This window comes from Petaurus breviceps, unplaced genomic scaffold (assembly GCF_028583685.1).
Source record: "Petaurus breviceps papuanus isolate PSGF00001 unplaced genomic scaffold, PetGlider_PUasm1.0 156, whole genome shotgun sequence".
NCBI lineage: Eukaryota > Metazoa > Chordata > Mammalia > Diprotodontia > Petauridae > Petaurus > Petaurus breviceps.
Window position 1 is genome coordinate 13,940,689 of NW_027185720.1, and position 20,080 is coordinate 13,960,768.

The window sequence follows — 20,080 nt, forward strand, 5'->3', positions numbered from 1 at the left end:
GATCAGGGCTCCAGATGGCACTAGGATGCCAGGAGAACAGCAGAAATAATAATAAAAGATATGTAGCTCAAACTCCCCACCATCTTCTTTACTTATGCTTCATGACTCCAGGTGATGGCACAAAGACTCAATCAAACATTTATAGATTATATCAATTTGGGGGAAAAAAAGATGAAACAGTTCTCACCAATAGAGCTTTGGGGTGATGGGCGTGGCCGATGCAGGAATTCATTTTCCTTGACTATATATAGTTTGAAACAAGGATTTTATTTTTCTTTCTTCCTTAACAGGGAGTAAAGGGGGCAGGAGAGAGAAAAGGTTGATTAAAAAATAAAATTTAACTTAAGAAAGAGGCTTTTCCATCCCTTGACCCCTATCCATGTGGATTTTGTGGTACAAACACTGAGATGCACATAAGGCATCTTTGTTGTCCTGCAATATTTGAGGAATTTACTGTAAGATGAGGAACCAGGCCATCATGGTGGCAGCTCTGGGTCAGAAAGTTAACAAAATGACTTCCCAAAAGTATTGCACAAGAAAACAGCCCCTTCAGCCTGTCTGTTCCCAGACACATGCTGTGCTTTTTTAATAGTCAGGTGGTACATTGGAACTTCATGCTGCTCAAGGGATGGCAGAGCCAGGCAGGATAGTGATCCAGCAGGCAGGAGGCTGGGGAGAAGGCAACCACTGGAGTCAGGCAGCTCCTGCCCCTGCCTCTGTAAGATCACCTTCCCAGCAATCCAGCAGGGTGAGCCAAGAACAGGTCAGTCACCTTGGATGAGTATCAGGCATGCCAGACAAGCTCTTATATATTGGGCTTCCAATTCAGGAGCAGCCCCCTTTACTATGGATTCCTTTGAGGACACAGCTCATGGGCAAGGGGTATCAACAATCCCAAAGGGTTCTTCCCCATCACACGAAGACCCACCATCTACAATTAAGGCAAAGTCCAAGTGTTTCCAAGGTAGGGGTGAAGAACAGGAACAGGAGCAGGTCAGAACCCCTCCCAAGATAGTTCAGAAGTGTTCCTTTTTTTTTTTTTAATCTGCACAGATTCCATCCATCTCTCATGCCATGAGAGCAGTTTCTGTTTTCAAGGTCTTACAGATTCTGGCTGGAAGGGCTGGCAAATCTGAGTTTTCATCCCTTTCTTCCTCACCTCTGGAGAGGTACAAAATCTGTTATCTCCAAGCACTGAGGAGCTAAAAAGAACCCCCCATCACCCCTAGCCCTTGGGTTAGGCATTATTAAAATCTTAGAATAGAAAGCTCTGCCCCAGACTTTAGGCATTTAAGGCAGAAGATGAAATTACAAAAGAAGACAGAAAACAAATCTGAGCAGGAGTCATTTCTCAGAGTATGGGCTTGGAGGATCCCCTCCAGTGGGGGTTTTAAAGAGCAACTGTCCCTCAGGCAAGGAAGGTGCAAAGTGTTTATTGGCTAAGTTGGTATTGGCATCTTAACCGATAAGGGCACTCCTTTTTCCAGTGCCCAAGCTGTTTACAGTAAAAACATGCCCAAGGGTCAAAGGACTTCTTAGGACCCCGTCTCCTACGGCTCCTAGGGCCTTGCCAGGCCATCATCTCATCCTGCTTCAGCTTCCAGCAGAAGTGGGCTAGAAGTGCCAATTCATAGATGCCTTTTCCTTCCCACCCCACACAAAAAGCACGCAGCTGCTTCTGAACTTGGGGGAGGAGGCCTTGGACAAAAGCAATTGCCATCTCCTGGGTGGCACCGTCGTCTGAGGCGTCCATGCCAGAGTGCTCCTCAAAGATCTCTGTAAAGCGATCTAGATATGTTAACACATGCTCATTCCTTTCTTGCTTACAGGATAGAATTTTCCCCCAATCAGATTTTCTGGGGCAGACCACCCGTTAGATGGCATTGAGTAAAGCCCACCAGAGCCACACCGAGTGTGGCCCCTCTCCAGGATCATCCACAGGCCAGAGCGCCATATTAAAGAGGCGCTATCTAACCTTGGTGGGCAGCGCCATTGTCAGAAGTCTGTCCATATCTGCCCAGGAGGGCTTAAAGACATTGATAACAACACTCAACTGATTCTTAAACTCCACTGGCTCTTGCTCAATGTTGGAGAGTCTGCTAGCAAGGTGATAAGTCCTCAGGCCTGAAAGTAGTGCAATTCCCTGAATTCCCTCTCCACTCTAAGTACTCTCTCACTCTATGGCTGGAAGAACAGACGCAGGAGTCTCTAGCATCTAAGGTTACAAAAGGTGTTGGGGTTAAAGAAGGAGGGGGAGTTAAAGGAATGAAAGAGGCAGCGGCTGGAGCCTGAGCTGGCACTGGCAGGACAGAGGCTGGAGTTGGAGGTTGGGGAGTTTTGTGAGCACCTGAGGCCTCTCGAGCATCCCTCAAAGACTCAAATGTGCGAATCTTGTCTTCCAGTTTCTCAATGGAAGCCCTGTGAAGCTGCTCCTGAACATTCTGGTGCCTTCTGGAAGCTTCCGTGTGCCAATCAATTAACGCTTTCCACTACCCTGGCTTAACTTTGGAGCCACAAGATTCTAGGACCTTCTTCAGATACGTTATTTTACTTAAGTCAAATGATCCTTCTTGCGGAAAACACAGAGAGCGAGGCCGACCTCTCGTAAGCCTATTCCAGTCAACCAGAAACCTGCAGCACTTGGGCTGGTAGTGGAAGTACGTGTAAAAAGCCGGCGTTCCTTTCTCTGGAATAGCTCCTCTGCCACCCTTAGATGCCAGGTTCCCCATTCTGGAAGCCGCTCCTACCTGTCCAACAAACAGTCCTTTTCAGGGTCACCTGAACGGTGGGAAACCCTCACCAGTCCCTCTTGAACCCTGATCTACAGACACCCAGCTCTCTGGCTGGGGGCCTTCATAGATCATCAGGAATCCAGTCTAATGCTCACCTGGGATGATTCTCAGGGCCTTCCTGATGTCCTTCCTACCGCCTCTGCCTTGGCTCAGGGGCATTTAGTTCTCTCCAAACGATCCTAACCCTCAAAGTGAACACAGAACAAGGTCACGTATGTTAAACCAGCTTGAATAAATAGCGTGGGGGAGGGACATTGATTTCACCCCTGAGGGGTGAGGGGCCAGGAGGGAAGCTGATGGAGGGCTTTGTGGGACTACCACAGGTGCCAAGAGCCAGGGGCACATCAATACCCTGTACCCCGTGTGTGGAGAAGAGAGCAGAGTGGGGGCCACGCACTCAGCACCTGCCCGATGACAAAAGGCCTTCCTCCCACTTCTCCTGGGCAGGCCTCTAACCAAAGGGGAGGAGAAGGACCCTTGTCACCCAGTTAGAGTGACCATCCCAGCATCTCTTCCTAGGACTGCGGGTGATCTGTGGGGAGCAGGAACTCACTTCAAGTGACTTTCAACGTTGTGTGGACAAGGTGTTAGCGCCTACAGTATGCAACATGAAAAGTGGTTACAGATACAGGCAAGACACAACCGCGGCACTGGAGAAGTGGTTTACAGGCCAATCCTTACAGGAAATGCTAAGCCTGGGGGAGGCTCTCTTACCTGGAGGTGGCCCCCGGGGCTCGGAGGCCAGCGGCTGGCACCCCCCCCCTCCCAGCCTCAGAGACTGGGCAGGAAGGAAGGGAGACCACTCAGCTGGCTCGTTGTTATATGTAAATCACCGATGTCTGGGTGGCAGAAAACCGGTGATTCAACGTTTCTTGTGGGGTGAGCACCAGAAAGGTCGTGGTTTCTTGGGAAGGGTTTTAACCAACCTCAATTTAAGTGAAGAACAGAAAAAGGATGAGCCGAAGGTCAGGCTGGTGGTCAAGAGCACAGGGTCCTAAAGGAAACTGACACTTCCGCCTCTGAAAAGCTAATGATGTGTTCAGGGTCTCTCTGCGAGACTGGCACAAGGTCCTTCTCCAAGTGCAGACAAAACAGGGCTGGGAGGGGAGCTTGACAGCAGCGGGGACAGGGAGGGGGGAGTCTGAAACAATGGAAATCCCATGGCAAAGGGGGAATGAAAGACTCCCGAGCACTTATTAAACGCCTGCTGTGTGCCAGGCGCTGGGGCTACAGAAATAAAAGCGGGCAGGCAGTTCCTGCCCTCCAGGGGCTTCCAGTCTAAGGCACGCAGGTGGAGACGGGGGGCACACTGGAGGCTCCAGAGACCTCGGAGAACCTCCACCCCCCCCCCCCCCCCAGGTTTTACAGAAAGGGAAACTGAGGCTCAGAGAGAGAGGTGTCTTACCCACAGAGCGAGACACTGGCAAGGGTGCAGAATTCGAACTCAGGTCCAAAAGGGAGAAACTGCACTAACAGAAGAGAAGCCTCAGACTCAGAGACGACGGATGAGAACAGAGGCCCCAGGGGGCCGGGTCCTGGAAATGGGGGAGGGGAAGAGGGCGGAGCATAGACCACCCTCCAACCCCTCCCGGGACTTTTTAAACCTGGTGTCTCCGCCCAAATAAGGACTAGTTCCTGTCTCAAAGCATCATGGGATATAGTGCTGTATGCACGCCCTCTCCTCCCCCACTCCATGCTTAAGCTTCATGGGATATGTCGCCTTCCCTAGCCCTGACGCATGATGGGATATATGGGAGGTCACCATGTGTAAGGCCTCTCTGGCCCCAGAGCATTGTGGGATATGTAGTTCAAGTCAGACACCCAAGGACCAAGCCTTCCTCTTCCCAAAGCATCTTTGGTACATCAAAGACTAGCCTCCCTGCGGAATACAGCCCCTTTCCTCACAGGCTGGGAAACGCCGCTAGAGCTTGGGGAGCCTGCGCAGATCCCAGCGTGGAGCACAAGCGTCATCAACGCCTTTCTGCCCCGCCCAGCCCCCTCCGGCGCTGACGTAACGCTCCACGGCCGCCTGCGCCCGGGCTGCCCGTGGCCATCGCCTGCTGCAATCTCAATGTCCACCGAGAGAAGGGCTAGAAACTCATCTTTCCACTGTGCTCAGTGAAGGGGATAAACAAGAGTCACAAGGCGCTTCCAAGCGCTCAATCCATAGGCCTTCTTAGGTCTGCACCACGTGCCACAGAAGCAGGCGCTGTTCAGGCGCCCTCGGTCTGGGTTTACTACGCAGGAACGGGGTGGTCGGCATGGAGGAGCCTCCATATTGGATGTGGCAGGGCTAAGGTTTTCTTGCGTTGGTTAGCCACTCCTGAGTTATCCTCTGCCGATTCAAAAACCAATAAGGTAACAACATCACCGTATCACAGGCCCTCACCAGTGGGAAGCTGGAGGGGCGGGGTGGAAATGCTTTTTAAAAACCACTTCCGCCACTCTCATCATGGCGCATCCTATTGGCCGACTGTCCCGGAAGTGTGCTTGCGTCGGTTCAGCTTCCGGGCTTACTGCGCAGGCTCGGGCGGCCGGCTCTCGCCGCACGATTGCTCGGTCCTTCTCTGAGCCGAGACCCTGATCTGCCGCCATGTCCTACTCGGCTGAAGATTACGACAATGAGGTAACGGGGATCCTGCCCCCTGGGTCGAGGCCGGCCCCGTTCAGGGGCCCGGGGGGTGGGCGTGCGGTGAGGTGCGGAGTCCCGGCGGGTCCCGGCGCCTCTCCTTGCCCTGCTTTTTCCAGCCTTGTCGCCGCCTCCCCTCCCCTTCCCCCTTTTTTATCTTCTCCTCTGGCTGACACCTCCCCTCCCCCATTCAGCCTCGGCTCCCCGCGCTCCGAGGCCAGGCCCCGGCTCCTTCCCGATGCCTGGGGCCGGTTACCCCGCCCCCAGCTTGGCTTCGGGTCCCTTCCGCCGGCGGGTGAAGGAGGGGAATGATCGCGGCTCTCCTCTCTCTTCCTGCAGGGCGCCTATGACCCCTACGCCTACCCCGGCGACTATGACATGCACACAGGTGAGCCCTGTGAGAGCGGGCCCCGGGCCCCCTGGGGCTGCGGGTCGCTGCCCAGTCATTGCCCCCCGCGGAGCACGCAGCCAGATGGTGCTCGATGGAGGAATGATCCACCAGCCAGTCTGCGTGGTTTGTTTAGGATGATTTGTGGGATTTATGTGGATGTCTTGGTATTAGAAGTGCTGTAGTCCTAAGTCACGTGAATGCTGGTTCCCGTTGTGATTTAGGGTGCTGGCACCCCCAAAATATAGGGGCACAGGGGTTTTGCCTCAAAAGGATTCGACCGTGCAAGCCTTCTTTCAGTCACAGTATAGCAAGTTTGTTTGTGATGCCAGAAAAGCTGAAGGTTGATGGCTTGGGTGTGATATTTACATGCCAAAAGAAAGGGAAGAAGGGTCAGTGAGAAGATCTGGATGGAAGCAAGGAGTGGTAAATAGTCTGGGGCCGGCCAGGTGTGGACAATAAAAGGTGTTAGGTGGTCTGGCCTGGTCCTAGAGCCACAGTGAAAGGTCAGTTCAAAGGATTATTGAGTATCTAGGTAGGCAGGGATGGGGCAGATGCCCTGGGTGAAATGCCAGTGAGACTGCTTTCAGAGACTCGGTCTTTTTTTTTTTATTTAGGGGGTCGAGGTCCCATCCCCCCCATCGGTTACTTTTATAATTGGGGTTCACTCTAAACCTTTGTTCTCAGTATGGCTCTGGGTGTGAGGATTCTCAGGCCCCTTTCGCTCTGTGATGATAGGGAGTCATTGATGGTCTCACTCTTTTTCATCTCTGTGACCCATAGGAGACCCAAAGCAGGACCTGGCATATGAACGCCAGTATGAACAACAGACCTACCAAGTGATTCCAGAAGTAATCAAGAACTTTATCCAGTATTTCCATAAAACCGTCTCCGACCTCATCGACCAGAAAGTCTATGAGCTTCAGGCAAGCCGGGTGTCCAGTGACGTCATCGACCAGAAAGTCTATGAGATCCAGGACATCTATGAGAACAGGTGTGGACGGTCACTGGGGTGACTTCTTCTCACCTGCTCTGGGTTGTACAGAAGCTTTCCTTCTGATGTCCCTGGGAGGGAATCTGGGCAGGGCAGGTCTGCCCTAGTTTACTGAAGAATTTGCCTCTTCCCTCAAACTGTGTTGGACAGTTGGCATGGTCTAGCAGCTTCTCAGGCTTTCCTGTCCCATTTGGTCTAGTCTTCATAAACTAAAGCGTTGGCTGTGGTTCCTGACCACTCTGAACCTTCGAAGAGTTCAGCTGCATGGTCTCGAAATAGCTCAGAATTCTTGTTGGGGATCAGCTGTTATTCTTGGGGATGAGTACGGAAGCCCGTGGTGCTGTGGAGGTGCATCAGTCAGCACTTAATAAGTGCGTACTACATCCCAGGAGCCACTAGGCACTTGACAGGTACAAAAGCCAAACCTTTCCCTTCTTGACATCCTGATGGGGAGACCACAGTATGGATGTGTGCACAGAGATATGTGGGCAACCAGGTGTTGCCCTAGGGGTTAGACCATTGGTCCCAGAGTCAGGAAGACTCATCTTCCTGAATTCAAATCTGGCCTCAGACCCTTAATAACTGTGTGACCCTGGGCAAGTTATTTAACCGCATTTGCCTGCCTAAGTTTCCTTATTTGTTAAATGAGCTGGAGAAGGAAATGGCAAACCAGTCTAGTAGCTCTGCCAAGAAAGCCCCAAATGGGATCAAAGAGAGTCAGACAAGACCGTACAACAATAACAAATGTAACAGTAGATACTAGTGTATACAGAATAGTTCTGTTCAGAGAAGTTGAGAGAGGGCACTGGTGGTTAGGGGAATCAGCAGTGGCCTCATGCAGAAGTCTGTGCTTGAGCTGGATGTCTGAGGTACAGGGAAGGAGGAAGGAAGGCATGGGGGTCAGCTGAGCTGAAGACCCAGTGGCTAGAGATGGAGCGTGAGTGAGGTCATGTTTGGGTGAGGCCAGTTTGCTAAGAGAAGTAAAAGCCATTAAAGCTGGAGGGTAGGTTGGGACCAGCTTGTGGAGACCTTTGCTGAACTGGACTTCACATTTTATTCTGACAGCTAAGTCAGAAGTCATTGGCAATGATAAAGGGCTCCCAGGGCTAGCTCTGCACCTAAGGAATGGGAGTGGCAGCAGCCTGTCCCATAGACTGGCCTAGGGAGTGACTTGAGGCAGAAAGACCCACTAGGAGACTGTGGGAATGATGCAGGTGGGAGGTGGTGAGAGCCTGCCCCAAGGTGGTGCCTTGTGAAGACAGAAGAGCTCAAACACGAGAGGAGCTGGGAAGGTATAAAGGGCAAGTTTGGACTGGGACATTGAAGGAGGCTGGGGAGGCCGAAAGCAGGGGAGCAGCAGAGAATCTTGTCCAGAGCACAAAATCTTCCTTTTTAATTTTGAGAAATATTCAAGAAATAACATTAAGGCATCCTGGTTAGAAATCCTTGGGCCCACCTGCAAACAATTAGTAAATCAAGGAGACAAAGTCTTAATTTGAGGCCCTTGGTTTGTTTCATTCTTAAAGACCTGGCCACATTTTCACACAAGTCCCCTAAGGGTTCCTAGGATTGGAGTGGTGGCCAAACCAAGCAGGGATGTCTTTGGCCTCATCCTGGTGGGAGCTGGCTCTCTTGGTTCATCTCTGACCCCCCTAGATAATTTCAGGAACAGAGGTTTCTTAGACTTTGAGGTAACTTTTTTGTGTGAAGTAAATGAAATGCCCTAAAACAGACCTACGTGCCCATGTTTTATTGGGAGTTTTGTCATGTTTCATGAAAATGCAAGTGGACATGCTTAGAGCAAAGGTACTTTCATTAAACTAGAAGAAACTGCTCACTTAGATCCCTTTAAGAAGGAGTGGTTGAATATTAATGGATAGTTTTTGACAGATATTGGCTAAAAATGCAGGATACAGACTTTCTTCCGTGGTGCTGATTTTCCTGCCAGATTGATCTCTCTCTCTCTTTCTCTTTCCCTTCCCCCTCCCTCTCTCCAACTGTCTCTCCTTTAGCTGGACCAAGCTGACTGAAAGGTTCTTCAAGAATACTCCCTGGCCAGAAGCTGAGGCCATCGCCCCGCAAGTCGGCAATGGTAGGCTTGGCAGGCTTGAGTAGGAGCTGCCTATGGCCCTACTCCTTTTCTTCCCAGAAGAGAATCTTGGGGAAGGGCTGAGATGGAAACAGCCAGAGAGCACCAGCCTTTGTCTCTGGGACTTTCTAGGGGTTACGGCTACTATCTCTACTAGTTAGGGAACTCTTTTCCCTGCCAGAAGTCTCCCTAGGTAAATTTTACCTGGAACCCGCTGGAGGGAGAATTTCTCCATCTTTCCAGCTGTCATTGGCCCTCACTGGTCTGTCAGCTTGGTAGAGATACCCAAGGGCTCATTGGTAGCTGTTGCCACCAGTCACGCTGAGCAACAGAGACTGTCTTAGGAAGTGGCCTTTGTTACATGTGCTCAGAGCTTCTAAAAAATGGCCTCTAGATACAAGTGTCAACGTTTCCCATCTCGGAGGTAGAGCAGGCTGTAGGAAAGGAAGGATGTTGGTATGTCAGAATATAACGGATGAGATTGGGGCTAGGTGTGAATCGCTCCCCAAACACGGAGGAGCTAGTCTGGAATCTGTAACTACTAGCAAATGGGCATCTTAGCGCTGAGCCAGAAATTCCTTTACCTGTAACCAGGTAATCACCCAGAATTAGCACAAGTTGACGCTAGATTCCCTGCTACAAGGAAAACCTCAGGTGGTTATGGATAAAATGGCTGCCTTGGGACCATATAGAAAGGACACTAAGAGCTCTTAGGACAGAGCAAAGGATGTGCTTGCAGAGGGGCTTGGCCTCCTTTGTAGAAGAATGTGGCCTTGGAGAATGGCCACTCCCTCTGACCCTTCCCTCAGCTCATCCCCTGAGGGGCCTTCAGCATGCTGAATCGCAGGCACTGCCTTTGGGCATTGGCACCATCCTTTGTAACTGTTGTCAGGACACCTTGGACAAGCCCCACGATCTGGATTCAGCAGATGTTCCTCTCTCTGAGCCCCAACTCTGCTTTAAATGCGGGAGCTCGGTCTCCCTCTCAAGTTGTCTGTAACTATGATGTTGTCATGTCGAGTTTGGGGATGGGGGAGGTCAGCTGAGTTTGGGACCAGGAGGAGGTGCTGTGTTCTTGGATGTGCTCCCAGAAGCAGGGCTTCACCTTGTGGGACTGGGACGAGAAACCCCACCCCCAAGGCCCTGGGGAGCTCACTGGCCTCTGCTGTCTCTCACAGATGCAGTCTTCCTGATCCTGTATAAGGAGCTTTATTACAGACACATCTATGCCAAAGTCAGTGTGAGTATCTACCAGGGGCCACCAGCTTCTGACTTCCGCTTGTCTTGATAAATCCTGCCACAAACCACTTTGGTTTCTGTGGCAGCAGCCCTGGGTCTTCCTTCTCCTTGGTCGGGGCTCTTACTGTTGGCCTGCCTCAGCCTGAGGGGCTGGCTGTAAAGTAATGTTCTCCTGAACCATCCCATCCAGAAGTGGTAATGTGTCTGGTCGAGCCGCCGAGCCTTGCTGTGCCCTTCCGTGTGGCTGATTTCAGCTGCCACCCTTTTGGCCAGTTGCCCACCTGCTCCACAGTCCCCCAGAGCTCTGCTTCTGCCTGTCCCCTCCTCACTTCCCACCTCCATTGATTTGCTCCTTCTGGACTCCACCAGTGATGTTCTCCTCCCTCCCTGGTGGCATAACCCCCTTTCTTCTCACTCTGGAGTGGGCGCTTAGTCATCAGGTGTTTTCCAGCAGATTCCTTGTACGCTACCGGTTGGCAAAGAATTGTTGGATTTAGTTGAATAATGAAGTTTGGATCCTCTCACTATCTTTCCAGGGTGGGCCTTCCTTGGAACAGAGGTTTGAATCCTACTACAATTACTGCAACCTTTTCAACTATATCCTCAGTGAGTCCAAGGCCCCCAGAGGGCTTGGGGAGGCGCTCGGGAGGGCTGGGGCTCCACCTCTCAGAAGTGGGTTGTTTCACAATTAGGGCGTGAGGGCTGGGATTCACATGATGATGATGACGATGGATTTTATAACTCAGTCCCCAGCTAGCGAGCCCCCTTTCCCCGGATGTTCCCCAGTCTCAAGGAGTACAGGAGTCGGTGCCTGATCTCCCTCCATTTAATGACATGGCTGCTGTCTATCCTCTGCAGATGCCGATGGTCCTGCCCCCCTCGAGTTGCCCAACCAGTGGCTGTGGGATATCATCGATGAATTCATCTACCAGGTGCCTTGCTTGGGGGGAGCAGCCCAGCCTCTCAGCCCTGTGCTCTGGGCCTCCCCTGGGAGGACATCCCCTGTTTCTGTCAGGATGGGGGGGGGGCTGAAATGATTGGTTGTTACCACTGGGCACAATTTTGGGGGAGCCCACGGTAGGTGTCACCCCCACTTCATAGATGGGGGAGCAGGGATTGTGTGGACAGTTTCCTTCCCTGGCGATCATGGTGGTTGACACTTTATAGTTGGTGCCCGTGTCCTCTTCTGAACCTTAGGACAACTCTGGGAGATTTAATTAGAGTTGTCCTGATTTTACAGCTGAGGAAACTGAGGTTCAGGTTCCCTGGAGTCATAGTTGTTAATAGGTGAAGGAGCTGGGATGCAGACTGTGGCAGGGTCAGATCAAATCAGACCCTGTTTGAATGAGGTCATGGAGGAGGGACGTGCCTCTTCCCCTCCCTTCTCTTCTCCCCAGGCCTCTCCAGGGTTGGTAGTGGGTCCAGGCAAGCATGCAGCGGGCACTTAGAGGCTGCAGGGGCCTGCCCCAGAGGCTGTCTAGTCCATGCCCACATGAGCAAACTGAGCCCCAGGGTCTCTCAGATAATCTCAAGAATTGGAGCGCAAAGCAGGCTTTCTCCCAGTAGGTCCCACGCCTGTGTTTCCCCCACCCCCAGCTTCTCCTACAGCAGGGTTAAGGCATGTGGGATATATGCAAATGATTCCTGCCCTCCAAATGGTCCTCACAAGGAACATGACTCCTGCAGTTCTGGTGACACTTACCCTTAGGACTTAGAGCCATCGGGTAGGGCCTTCGGGGCCCTCTTCTAGTATGACCCCATATTATATTTTTTCTCTCTGTTTTATAGAGAACAGGCCCAGAGAGGTTAGGTGAGCCCCGTGAAGTAAAGGAGCAGATCCAGGAAGCCCACCCAGGGGCTGGTTCCCAGTGCAGGGTTCTCTGCTGAGTCCTGGCCAAGGAACCACCCAAGTGTGGTTGAGGGCCCTTGAAGCATAGACCCCAGACCCTATGCGGTCACTCCTTTCTCCCACTCCAGCTGTCGGGCAGCCATGTGTCTTCCCATTAGGCAGTTTAAAGCTATCAGCTTCATGCAGAAGGAGGCAAACACTGGTGCAGAGGGTGGTTAGGCCCCAGAGCCTGAGGGCAGAGTCTCGGATGGGGCTCCCAGCCCTGGGTCACCCAGGTTCCTTTGCCTTTTTCCTTTTTGTGGCTCGTATGAGCTCCTCCTTTTGCCAGATGTCACCCTGGTTACAAATGTAATTGGCTAACGCATCTGTGGGATTGTGAGAGGATCAGCCGAGTTTATCCTTAGAATGAACCGGGCTTGGCTTTATCCGGCAGCTTTCTCTCAGAGAGCCAAAGCTCCTTTATTGTCCAGGACAAACAAGGTGGAGGGTCTGGTGACAGACACAAGTTTGCTAATGGACCTTTGATGGCTGGACGAGTTGGTGTGGTGGCTTTCATGGTATCCGTGTATTCCATGAGCTTAAGAAATTTAACCAAGATGCCATCAGGTTGGACACTTAAAAATACTGTCTGTCACTTATTCCTTTTATTTTTTTTTTTTTTTGCCTTTTGGAGGGCAGTTGGGGTTAAGTAACTTGCCCAAGGTTATATGGCTAGTTTTTTGTGTGTGGGTGTTAAGTGTCTGAGACTGGAACCGAACTCGGGTCCTCTTGATTCCGGGGCCAGTGCTTTACTCCCTAGCCACCCTCTGTCACTTATTTAATTAGCAAAAGAGCAAACATGATCCCAGGTTAGCTGCGTGGGAAAGAAGAATTAGTAGTCAGTCATGGCGGCAGCTAATGGAAAAAGGCCCAGAAGGCTTCAGGCACCTTCATAATTGCCCTCCAAAAGCACGGAAGTGCTTCCCATTCTGGGGCAGCCACACTCACAGGATTCTAACCAGGGCCCCTTAGATGACTCTCGCCTTGGGCTCTCGCTCCCCTACAGTTCCAGTCATTCAGCCAGTACCGATGCAAGACAGCCAAAAAGTCCGAAGAGGAGATCGACTTTCTTCGTTCCAACCCCAAGATCTGGAACGTCCACAGCGTCCTGAACGTGCTGCACTCCCTGGTAGACAAATCCAATATCAACCGACAGCTCGAGGTCTACACCAGCGGAGGTGAGAGGCCGGGGCCGCCAGGCTCCTCCCCCACATAGCCGGCTGCCCTGCTGTGGGTCTGGGTTGCTCATCCCTGGGGTGTGTGGGCCAGGCCTAATGCCAGGCCTCCTGCAGTGACCCAGAGGGGGTGGTTTGGCTCTGGAATGTTTGGGGTCCCCCTACCCTCCCCAGCCTTGTGTCCTCTGCTAGCCCAGAGGCAGCCAGCTTACTGAGGGCCCTGGCAGGCCACAGAGGGCCCCAAGTGGGCATTGTCAACGCGGCACGTTTACTGTGCCGAGTGTTTCCCAGTCACGTTTTAATTGGGTTCTGTGCGGGGTGGCTGGGGCTCGTTTCCAAGGCGTCGTCCCTCCCCTGCCCAGGTGACCCCGAGAGCGTGGCCGGCGAGTATGGCCGGCACTCCCTCTACAAGATGCTTGGCTACTTCAGCCTGGTGGGGCTGCTTCGGCTGCACTCCCTCCTGGGGGATTACTACCAGGCCATCAAGGTGCTGGAGAACATTGAGCTCAACAAGAAGGTAATGCCCGGGGCGGGTGGGGGGTCAGGGCACTTCCTCTTGGGCCTCCCGGGGCCTTGCTGAAGGTCTGCCTGTATTTTAGTCTTTAAAAGCTTTTGCAGCTTGTCCGCTTAATGGCTGCCAAAGCTCTGTTTCTTAAGCACTGAGACTTGTGGGACACGCTGCCGTTCCTTCCCCTGTCTCAGGGAGGATCAGGATACCCCAGCGTGGGAGGAGCAGCTGCTGGGGATTGTTGGTTCAGTTCAGGAGCAGGCCCCGCGTCCTCCATTACGCAGGGGCTCGGCCGGGCTGGGCCAGCGCTTGCCCCGTGGCTAGCAGGGCTGAGCACCCGGGCCGGGCAGACGGTCCTGTGCCCCCTGGTGCGATGCTGAACACAGGCCTCCCGGGTGTAGTGAGTCTGGCCGTCCAGGAGCCTCAGCCTGTGTGAACACCAGCTAACGCAGTGCAGACACTCAGGCTCGCCCCTGGCACCTCAGCCTGTGTCTGCCGGGGACTTGTGACACTTGTGGTGTTTGGGGAGGGGAGAAGAGCAGGGTGTGAAGGGGGCTCGGGCCTGGCTGGAGGCAGGAAGCGCTTTCTCCAGAGTTGGGTTCAGGAAGCTAGTGACTGAGTTTGAGTCTCCGGGGAGGGCTGAGAGCAGGGAGGCTGTGGCTCATGTTCCCGGGGCTGCCGCGGCCCCTCACAGCCCCACGCCCTTCCCAGAGCATGTACTCGCGGGTGCCCGAGTGCCAGGTCACCACCTACTACTACGTGGGCTTTGCCTATCTGATGATGCGCCGATACCAGGACGCCATCCGCGTCTTCGCCAACATCCTGCTCTACATCCAGAGGACTAAGAGCATGTTCCAGAGGACGACGTACAAGTACGAGATGGTAAGTGAGGGTCAGGCCGGGCCAAGGCCTCCCCTGGCCATCACCCAGCAGGGGGTGCCGCCAAGGCCTGTTCTGGTAGGTCAGGTGCCAGGGTGGTCGGGCCCAGCAGTTAGGCCCCAGGGTGGTCGGGCCCCAAGGTGGAGGGCCCCCAGCAGTCAGGCCCCAGGGTGGTCGGGCTCCTGCAGTCAGGCCCAGCAGTCAGGCCCCAGGGTGGTCGGGCCGCGCTCTCTGACCGTCTCCGTCCCGCGGCCCGGACAGATCAACAAGCAGAACGAGCAGATGCACGCCCTGCTGGCCATCGCCCTGACCATGTACCCCATGCGCATCGATGAGAGCATCCACCTGCAGCTGCGGGAGAAGTACGGGGACAAGATGCTGCGCATGCAGAAGGGTGACCCGCAGGTGTACGAGGAGCTCTTCAGCTACTCCTGCCCCAAGTTCCTGTCGCCTGTCGTGCCCAACTACGACAACGTGCACCCCAACTACCACAAGGAGCCCTTCCTGCAGCAGCTGAAGGTGTTTGCAGACGAGGTGCAGCAGCAGGCCCAGCTCTCCACCATCCGCAGCTTCCTCAAGCTCTACACCACCATGCCCGTGGCCAAGCTGGCCGGCTTCCTGGACCTCACCGAGCAGGAGTTCCGCATCCAGCTGCTCGTCTTCAAGCACAAGATGAAGAACCTGGTGTGGACCAGCGGCATCTCGGCGCTGGATGGCGAGTTCCAGTCGGCCTCGGAGGTGGACTTCTACATCGACAAGGTGCGGCCCAGGACCCCCGGTGTGGGGCCCTAGGAGACGTTGGCTGGGACAGGGGGCCAGGGATGTCCCCAAGTACCGATGGAGGTGGCACCTTCGGTGACCGGGCCACACTCCTGGAGTGGGGAGGGGATTATCACCCCTGCTGCTTGAGGATTGTTTGAAAGGGGCCTCATGTGGAAGCCACATACAGAGGGCAGGAGGGACGCGGGCCCAGCCTGCACCCCCCACTTTCTGTCAGAGGCCCTGGGGTAGGGAAGGGGGGATCCTCTAGGGTGTGGCCTGATGGGCTCCCTTCTGCCTCCGACATCCTGTGGTTCTGTAAAAATGCAGATCTGTGCGACCCCTCGCTGCCTCCTCAGCCCCCATAAGGCTGAAGCTACTACAAGAGCGAGTCGGGTCAGTCCTCTTGTAGAAAGAGAAAGGTGAAGCGCAGTTGCTGAGCCTCGGGTCTCTTAGTTGGGCAGGAAGGCTGGCCTGGCCTCAGCTGCATGGGCCGGGGAGGCGCCTCAGCCCCCTGGCTCAGAGTGCCATGCCCTGGCAGGCCTCTTGCCCCGTTCTGCCCTGCCTCATGCCTCCTCTCACTGCCTCCCCCAGGACATGATCCACATTGCCGACACCAAGGTGGCCCGTCGCTACGGAGACTTCTTCATCCGACAGATCCATAAATTTGAGGAGGTGAGAGGCCCAGCTATCATCCTCCCACCTGGGCAGCACCAGAAGGGCCCCAGGGGAGGGGGCTCCCCACATTCCTCCTCACAGAAGCAGCCTTCTAAATCCACAAACTCTAGGCTTGCACGGCCATGGCACAGCGGCTTCCTCTCCCCCAGGCCTTCCTCAGACCAGACAAATCTGGCCTCTTTACTTGGTCCCACTTGTACAAACTTGGGAATGCTTCCTGGCTCCAGAGGAATGGCTGTCCACATAGGCCTGGGGTCGGTGGGGTTCTTTGATGGCCTTTGGGGGCACTTAAGGCCTTTGCAGCAGGAGTCTTGGCTCCTTCCCTCACCCTAGAGGAAGCAACAGGCCTCCCTGACATGCAGATGGCTCAGATCTTGCTTTCTCTGTTCCCTTCTAGCTCAATCGAACCCTAAAGAAGATGGGCCAGAGACCCTGAGGGTGCTCCGCCTCTCACCACATTTGTCCAGAATTCCTGTGGGTGCTGACGTCCAGGCAGCAGAGCGTGTTTTCCGTCTTGTAGTGTCCAAACCAGCGGGCCTTTCTTGCTGGGGACGAACATTTAAATAAATCCCAGGAAGAGATCTTCCTCTCGGAGTGAGATTTTTTCAGTCGTTGTTGGAGAGGACAGCCCCCATGATTCCCTTCCTCAGTCCTGGCCTCCTTGGGCAGAGGCTGGACCTTGCACCCTGGGCTGTCAGGAGCCATGGTGGAGAAGCCTCAGTTGGGCCCTGCTCTCATAACCTGATGAGCCGCTCTCAGGGCATCTGGTGGTGGAATATGCTTCTGCAGGCTGGCGCCCATAGTCGGGACCTTATCCCCATCAAAGCCCAGAGACCAAGTGTGCCCAGACCCCCAGATTTTATTCCCCTGCACCGTCATGTGTGGCACCACCTTGACGCTGTGACCCGAGCTCGCCTTGCTGGCATGGTCAGGCAGTCACCTTGTACCCAGCTGGTAACTGATAAGGTTTGGGTTGTGATTAGTGTTGGTACCGTCAGACAGCTGCCTTGGGGGTGTAGACAGAGGGTGGATGCCCTGCGTGCAGGGAGCCCCCCCCAGAGCCCTTGGCAACAGAGGGTGCCTCAGCCCCCTTTCCATCCAGTTGCTGTAATGGAGTTGTCCCAGGACAGGATGGAGGGCTTCCTGCTGGGCAGAGCTGCAGGATGTTGTGGCTGGAGGGCCCTGTGACCTCGCCTTTTCGGGGGAGACTGTGCACTGGGTCCTTTGGGCCCAGGGCTTGTCCCTCAGGGACCAGAGCCCCAGCCATGGGCTTGGAAATGGGCTTCCCAGCTCTGAGCCAGGCCTGTGCACACTCTACACTGGGAGAAGGATCACACCTGCTGGCTGGATGACCTTGGGCTGTCCCTTCATTTCTGGAGCCTTTACAGGTTTACTGTGGGGTGGGGAAGGCTGGCCTTGCCTTCTGTTTGCAGATTAGGAAGGTGGGGCTTAGAGGAGGGAAGGGCCGATGGCCCAGTCAGCCCAGGTCCGGACCCAGGCTTCCTGAGCCAGGGCCGAAGATGCCCATAGATGTAGCAGCTGGCAGCCTCAGAAGCCATTGGAGGCTGACCCCTCCATTTTACAGATGAGAAACCAGGCTGGGGGGAGGCTAAGTGACTTAGCCAGGGCCACACAACTAGGAAGTGCCTGCAGCAGGATTGGAACTCAGGTCTCTAACTCCAGGTTCCGAGCGCTGTGTGCTTGTAAAATGCTGTACCCACGTCACTTAGCTTTGATGTTACTTTATTAGAGATCATGATACGTATTCCCCAACTGCATCTTCCCAATCACAGCCACCTGTCCTGGGCACAAAGGAAAAAAGCATTTATTAAGTGCCTACTGTGAGCCCTGGACTATGCTAGGCACCTTACAGCCTTCAGGAGGCAAGAGACCTTAACCCCATTTCAGAATGGGGAAAACTGAGGCCAGCAGCAATTAAATGACTTATCCAGGGTCACACAGCTGGGAAGTTTCTGAGGTGGAACTTGAACTCTGACTCCAGGCGCTGTGTGTTCCCAATTTTGCCCACTACACTACCAGCTGGAAACCTCCTTGGGATCTGGTGCCCCCAGTTCCTGCCAGAATTGTGCCTGGACAGCGGGGTCTGCAATGGTTATCCTTTCTCTTCTCACTGTCGCTCATCCCTTTCCACCTAGGAAAGCAGCTTCAGAGCAGGGCGTGTGTTCAGATCCCCATCTGTCTCTGCGTGTCATGACTAGGCTCCTTGGGGCCTGGTGTCCCCCCTGTAAAATGGAGAGGGTCAGACCAGTGGCCTCCCAAATTCTTCCAGCTCCAGGCAGTGCAGCCAGCAGGCCCTGGGCGGGGCCACACAGGCCCAGGCTGTGCCCGGAGGGGCAGGCTTGGGGCCATCTGCCAGAGGCCTGGGAAAGGTTCCGTGGCACTGCCTTGTGTAGGAGGGGGGCGGGCTCTGCTCCACTCTGCCTGGCACAGGCTGGAGGAAGGCCGGGCATCAAGCCTGTCCCACAGGGAGGAAGGAGTTGGATGATAGTTCTGCCCATTATGTTTGTGGGGGCTCTTGCCCAGGGCAGCCAGAGGCTTCTGCCCCAGCTCCCTCACGGAAAGAAGGGGAAACGGGGTAGAGACTTGCCCCGCATCTAGACACCCCAAGTCAAGGCCAGGCAGTATCAGAACCACCAGCCTCCAGAAGCTGCACTGTAGGACCCTGGACCTAGGCCACCCTCCAGGCCGGGGAGCCACCCCTTCAGAAGTGGCTTCCTGCACAGGGGGAGATGAGGGCCCTTTCTCCAGATGCCAACAGCATTGCCCCTCCCACACAGCCTGGTGTGGAAAGGGGTTCAGGCCCCAACCGGGTCCCGCATTGAGGAAGCACCCCAAGGGCATCAAAGTGCTTTCCTCACAAGGGCCCTGCTTTCCACATGAGGGAGCAGTGAGGTTAGCTTGGGTTCATAGCTACTCACAGGCTGTGGGAATGAGGAACACAGGCTGATCCAGCAAGTGTTTCCTAAGAAATGATCTCTGCCCTTGAGGGGCTACACTACATCCTGGGAAAATCAAGGCCAGGGCCGCTAGGTGGTGCAGGGAATAGGGCACCCACCCTGCAGTCAGGAGGACCTGAGTTCAAACCAACCTCAGACACTTGGCACACTAGCCGTGTGACCTTGGGCAACTCAACCCCTATTGCCCTGCCTCCCCCCTCCAAAAAAGAAAAAAAAAAATTAAGGCCCAACCAGAACCAGGCCCTGCCTGCCTTCCGGGCCCTACACTGAGAAATCGAGGCCTCACCTAAGCTGAGCCTTTAAGGAAGCTTTTACAAAGTCCCAGAGGTGGGAGATGAAAGGCGGAGCTGGGACCAGTTTGGCAGGAATGGAAGGGCAATAAGAAATAGAGACGTGTGCTGGTGAGAGTCAGAACCAGTCCAAAGGTACCTGAATCTCCAAGCAGGGGAGGAGGAGATGGGGATGGGGGCTCATGGACCTCAGTTTCCTCCATAAAATGAAAAGGCAAGAACGTCCCAGGTCTTTTCTAGGCAGACTGCCTTTTGCCTTTCTCACCTCCTGAGTGTTTAGCCTAGTACATAGTAGGCATTTAGCAAATGCTTATTCGCTGACTGACTGATGGATCCTCTGATCTCTCCTTTTCACCTGTGGAAGGCGAAGGGAGCCTTGCTTCCTGCTGCCTGGCATTCCTTTGTCACTTGCTCCCTACAAACAGAATCTTTCCTCATTTGTTGGCTCCACCTCCCAAATCCAGAACCTTTAACAAACTTCCTGATGCCCCAGCCTCCTACATTCCACTGCCCTGAGCTGGGTGAGCCTGGGAGGTGGCTTGTGCTCTCTGGTCCCTCTCCTGTATATAGGACAGAGTGAAGGGCACCAGTGACTCCTAAGAAAAGTTGAACTTTTTTCTTTAGTTAGAAATCTTTCATGACCAAGGCCAAGCACTTCAGTCCAGTTCAGCACATTTACTGATGGTCTCCTGTGTTTTAGATCATTGATTGTATTTGTCCTTCGTTCTCAAAGAGGAAGATGATGCCCTGACATGCAAGTGACTTGGATTTAAGTGAGGCAGGGCTGTGGCCAG

At 54.1% G+C, this 20,080-nt stretch overlaps 1 protein-coding gene and 1 long non-coding RNA gene across 3 annotated transcripts; one reads left to right on the plus strand and one right to left on the minus strand.

The window, feature by feature from the left end:
* Positions 1-1,419: 1,419 nt before the first annotated feature.
* Positions 1,420-4,696, minus strand: LOC138156668 (uncharacterized). The gene is made up of 3 exons (XR_011167203.1): positions 4,198-4,696; positions 2,888-2,977; positions 1,420-2,747 (listed from the first exon to the last, which is right to left on the minus strand). It is a non-coding gene; the product is annotated as an uncharacterized lncRNA (long non-coding RNA).
* Positions 4,697-5,261: 565 nt separating this feature from the next.
* EIF3L (eukaryotic translation initiation factor 3 subunit L) lies at positions 5,262-16,599 on the plus strand. Of its 2 annotated transcripts, XM_069082115.1 has the most exons (13): positions 5,262-5,418; positions 5,761-5,809; positions 6,593-6,803; positions 8,816-8,895; positions 10,071-10,132; positions 10,668-10,737; positions 10,990-11,063; positions 13,026-13,197; positions 13,557-13,711; positions 14,414-14,584; positions 14,843-15,340; positions 15,935-16,015; positions 16,416-16,599. In XM_069082115.1, exons 1-13 carry the CDS (start codon positions 5,386-5,388, stop codon positions 16,452-16,454), a joined length of 1,695 nt encoding a protein of 564 aa, XP_068938216.1. In that variant the 5' UTR covers positions 5,262-5,385; the 3' UTR covers positions 16,455-16,599. The 2 variants fall into 2 exon arrangements, with proteins under 2 accessions (XP_068938216.1, XP_068938217.1); XM_069082116.1 differs by lacking the exons at positions 5,262-5,418; positions 5,761-5,809; positions 8,816-8,895 and having other exon boundaries at positions 6,594-6,803.
* The last annotated feature ends 3,481 nt before the right edge of the window (positions 16,600-20,080 follow it).

Excerpts from the sequence above, each read along its gene's own strand:
- EIF3L (XM_069082115.1), top strand. The coding sequence starts at position 5,386 with ATGTCCTACTCGGCTGAAGATTACGACAATGAG. Across the intron at positions 6,804-8,815 it reads CAGGACATCTATGAGAACAG|CTGGACCAAGCTGACTGAAA; the intron begins GTGTGGACGGTC and ends TCTCTCCTTTAG. Across the intron at positions 10,133-10,667 it reads ACATCTATGCCAAAGTCAGT|GGTGGGCCTTCCTTGGAACA; the intron begins GTGAGTATCTAC and ends CTATCTTTCCAG.